This window comes from Capsicum annuum, chromosome 3 (assembly GCF_002878395.1).
Source record: "Capsicum annuum cultivar UCD-10X-F1 chromosome 3, UCD10Xv1.1, whole genome shotgun sequence".
NCBI lineage: Eukaryota > Viridiplantae > Streptophyta > Magnoliopsida > Solanales > Solanaceae > Capsicum > Capsicum annuum.
In genome coordinates, this window is record NC_061113.1 from 2,368,824 (window position 1) to 2,371,905 (window position 3,082).

Genomic DNA, 3,082 nt, shown 5'->3' on the forward strand with positions numbered 1-3,082 from the left:
GGGTAAAAAGGAAAAAAATAAATTGTCATTTCTTGATATTTCAAAAATGATAAGTAAAAAAAATACAATTAAAAAAATTGTGAAAAGTAAAAATATGATAAAATTTTCTAGATTTCATAAATGAGACAACTAAATTGAAACAAATATTTATATCAAGAAGGATAACTATTCTGAAACGGAGGGAGTAATAAATGCATTGAAATCTTTCTATAAATAGAGCCCAAGGATGCAACACTTTATATTCATCCTTCAATTTCAAGTATCATAACAAGGCTTGGCTTAGCAAAACAAGAATGGGTTCCAAGGCATTTCTGTTTCTTGGCCTGCTTTTGGCTATTTTTATAATAAGTTCTCAAGTTTTAGCTAGTGAGAATGGTAAGATCATTTTCTCCTTTTATTCTTTGTCTCTTTGAAAATTTTGAATATCTTATCTACTATTTTTTTTGTAGAAAAATTATTGGTGCACTAAAATAAGTACCTTAAAATTCTTTTAACCGAAATTTATTGGATATAATTTCTCTGCCTCATAAAGATAAGGAAAGATCTGCATACCTGCTATCCCTCCCTTAGACCTCCTCTTGTAGAATTACACTAAATATGTTGTTGCTGTTAAAACAAGTACCTTAAATTCTTTTGAACAGAGGTCTATCTTAAGTTCTTTTAAATTGAGGTCTATCACAAATATCTCTCTACCTAGTTCGTAAAATATGTGAACATCCTACCTCCCTTGATCTTACTTGTAGGAAGATATGTTTGTTGTTGTTAAAACAACTACCTTTTAAGTTCGATGCTTGCATGAACTAATACTAATTTGATCATGATGACTCTTACCAAGATTTTCATTTCATGTGCCCTAATTCTATCAAATATATACTTACCGTTACTATTATACATATATATAATTGTGCATGTATCATGAAAAACAGTATATAAGTCAATGATTTAACTTATATTACACTATCTAACAACGCAAAGCGTTTAAAATACATATCTATATCAATATAAAGAACTTTCATATTATAAGTAGAAAAAATTTATCTGAAGCTCAGTAAATTGCTTTACTGAATAATTCAGAACCCACAAATTTAAAATTTTGACTCTGTCTCTGCTTATCTTTTCTTCAACCTTACATGAAGACCACTATGGTGGTGGATATCATGGTGGAGGACACCATGGTGGATATCATGGTGGCGGACACCATGGTGGTGGACATGGTGGATACCCTAGTGGTGGACACCATGGTGGTGGACATGGTGGATATCCTGGTGGAGGACACCCTTGACGACATGGATAATTAAAACTTTCGTGTGGACAGTTCTATGTAATATATATTAATGCTCTTTCTACTTTAGAGCAATTAAAACTTTTGTATGGGAAGTTATGTAATATATAATAATGCTCTTTCTACTCTAGAGCAATTAAAACTCTTGTGTGGACAGTTATATGTAATATATAGTAATGCCCTTTCCACTTTAGAGCTTATTATATAATTAGTATGAAGTACTACTATGAATAAAAGCCATGCATCTTGTATTGTAGTGATTGTTTCACAATGGAATTATAATAGTTTCCCTTGGTTTAATTTAAGTTTCCGTCTCATTTCCTAAACTCTTTCCCTTCTCTCTATTTTTTCATGATACATGATTAGGGAAAAAAAAATTAACTCAATATCAAAGAGGTAATGGTCATAAACACATAAAGCGTTCCGATTTTTTGAGTTTCATACTTGAACTATATTTGAGTGTCGGAGTTTTCTATTGTAAGACCCCGCAAAATCCTAGTCATTTCAGTCCTTTATAGCATTCCAAATGAGGTCCCAATCTCCCAGACTTAGAAAATTTCAGATAAGTGTTAGGACTTAGTCATTTCTAAAGCCCTCAAACTTTGATGAATTTATTTTCAACCTTCCCCTCAGAAAGTTCATTTTTAAGTTAATTCATGATCGGGGAAGTCAATAGTACATCTCGGGTGAGTTTCAAAATTTTCGGATAAGAGTAAGGGCGTGGTTATTGAAACTCCAAAATAGAGGCTCTGGACGATTACCCCGTGGCGCCCTTCCTAGTCCGATGCTGGGGGAGGGATCGGAGACCGCGATGGAGCCCACGGAACCCTGGCCAGTCCAGTCTGTGTAATTTCTGCAGTTTTGTTCTGCATTTTTAAGGGCAAATGGGTCATTTTTCCTTCACCCAGTAGGTCCATAACATGGGATTAAAGCCCAAAATAGCATAATTGTTCACAAATTCCCTCAAGAACAAACCCTAGGTTCATCAAATTTAAGTCTAAGCTTCAACAAATCTCCCACAATCTTCACGAAATCAACAATCAAGGTATGTTAGGTGTTCATCCTTGGGTTTCCTTCCACCCTTGGAGTTCAAGAATCTTTTTTAAAACTTGAATTACGATTTCCATGTTATGAATTGAATTATTCTCATGTTTGTGTTGTTGTATGGGTTTTAATTCAAGATTTAATTATAAGTTTCATGAACATATATATGATAGCATGTATGTAGTTTGATGTAATTCCCGTGTTAAAACCTTTTGAAATTGTAAGTTTATATTGTATTCATGATTCTTATGCATTGTTCATTAACATGTGCACTAATTATGCTCCCCAAGTGTTTGATAGAATGTCAATGAGAATTGAATAGTGTATTCATGGAATGTTATCAGGTGTTTCTATTCATGTACAAGTTCATGACCTCCAAGTGTTTGACAAAATGTCTCAGTTATTGAATTGTGAACAATTGACTATTGTTATAATTTCAAGATTGGTTATGTTTCATTATCGATGCTATCGAGTCCGGGGGTTAGTTATTATTCGAAATCTAGTTGTTTACTTAGTTGCAGTAGTTATAAAATAGTCCCAGTAAAGGTCAAGAACCGTAGTACTCAGTCAGTGACAAAACTCAGTAAACTTAGTCCAGTTCAGTCAGTCAACATGAGCAGTGCCAATTTAGTCAAGCCTAGTATAGTCTAGTGATCAGTTCATTGTCGATTCAGTTGGGGGTATGATTCAGCACCGAGTGAATCCAGAGATGGGGGCATTCCTGTGAGCAGAGGGTTTGACCCTTAGTAGAAGTCC

General features: G+C 33.9%; 1 protein-coding gene across 1 annotated transcript; it reads left to right on the forward strand.

Moving 5' to 3' along the window:
* Window positions 1–227: 227 nt before the first annotated feature.
* On the forward strand, window positions 228–1,587 carry LOC107864359 (glycine-rich protein HC1). Its single transcript, XM_016710715.2, has 2 exons — window positions 228–375; window positions 1,137–1,587. Exons 1-2 carry the CDS (start codon window positions 294–296, stop codon window positions 1,280–1,282), a joined length of 228 nt encoding a protein of 75 aa, XP_016566201.1. The 5' UTR covers window positions 228–293; the 3' UTR covers window positions 1,283–1,587.
* Window positions 1,588–3,082: the final 1,495 nt, after the last annotated feature.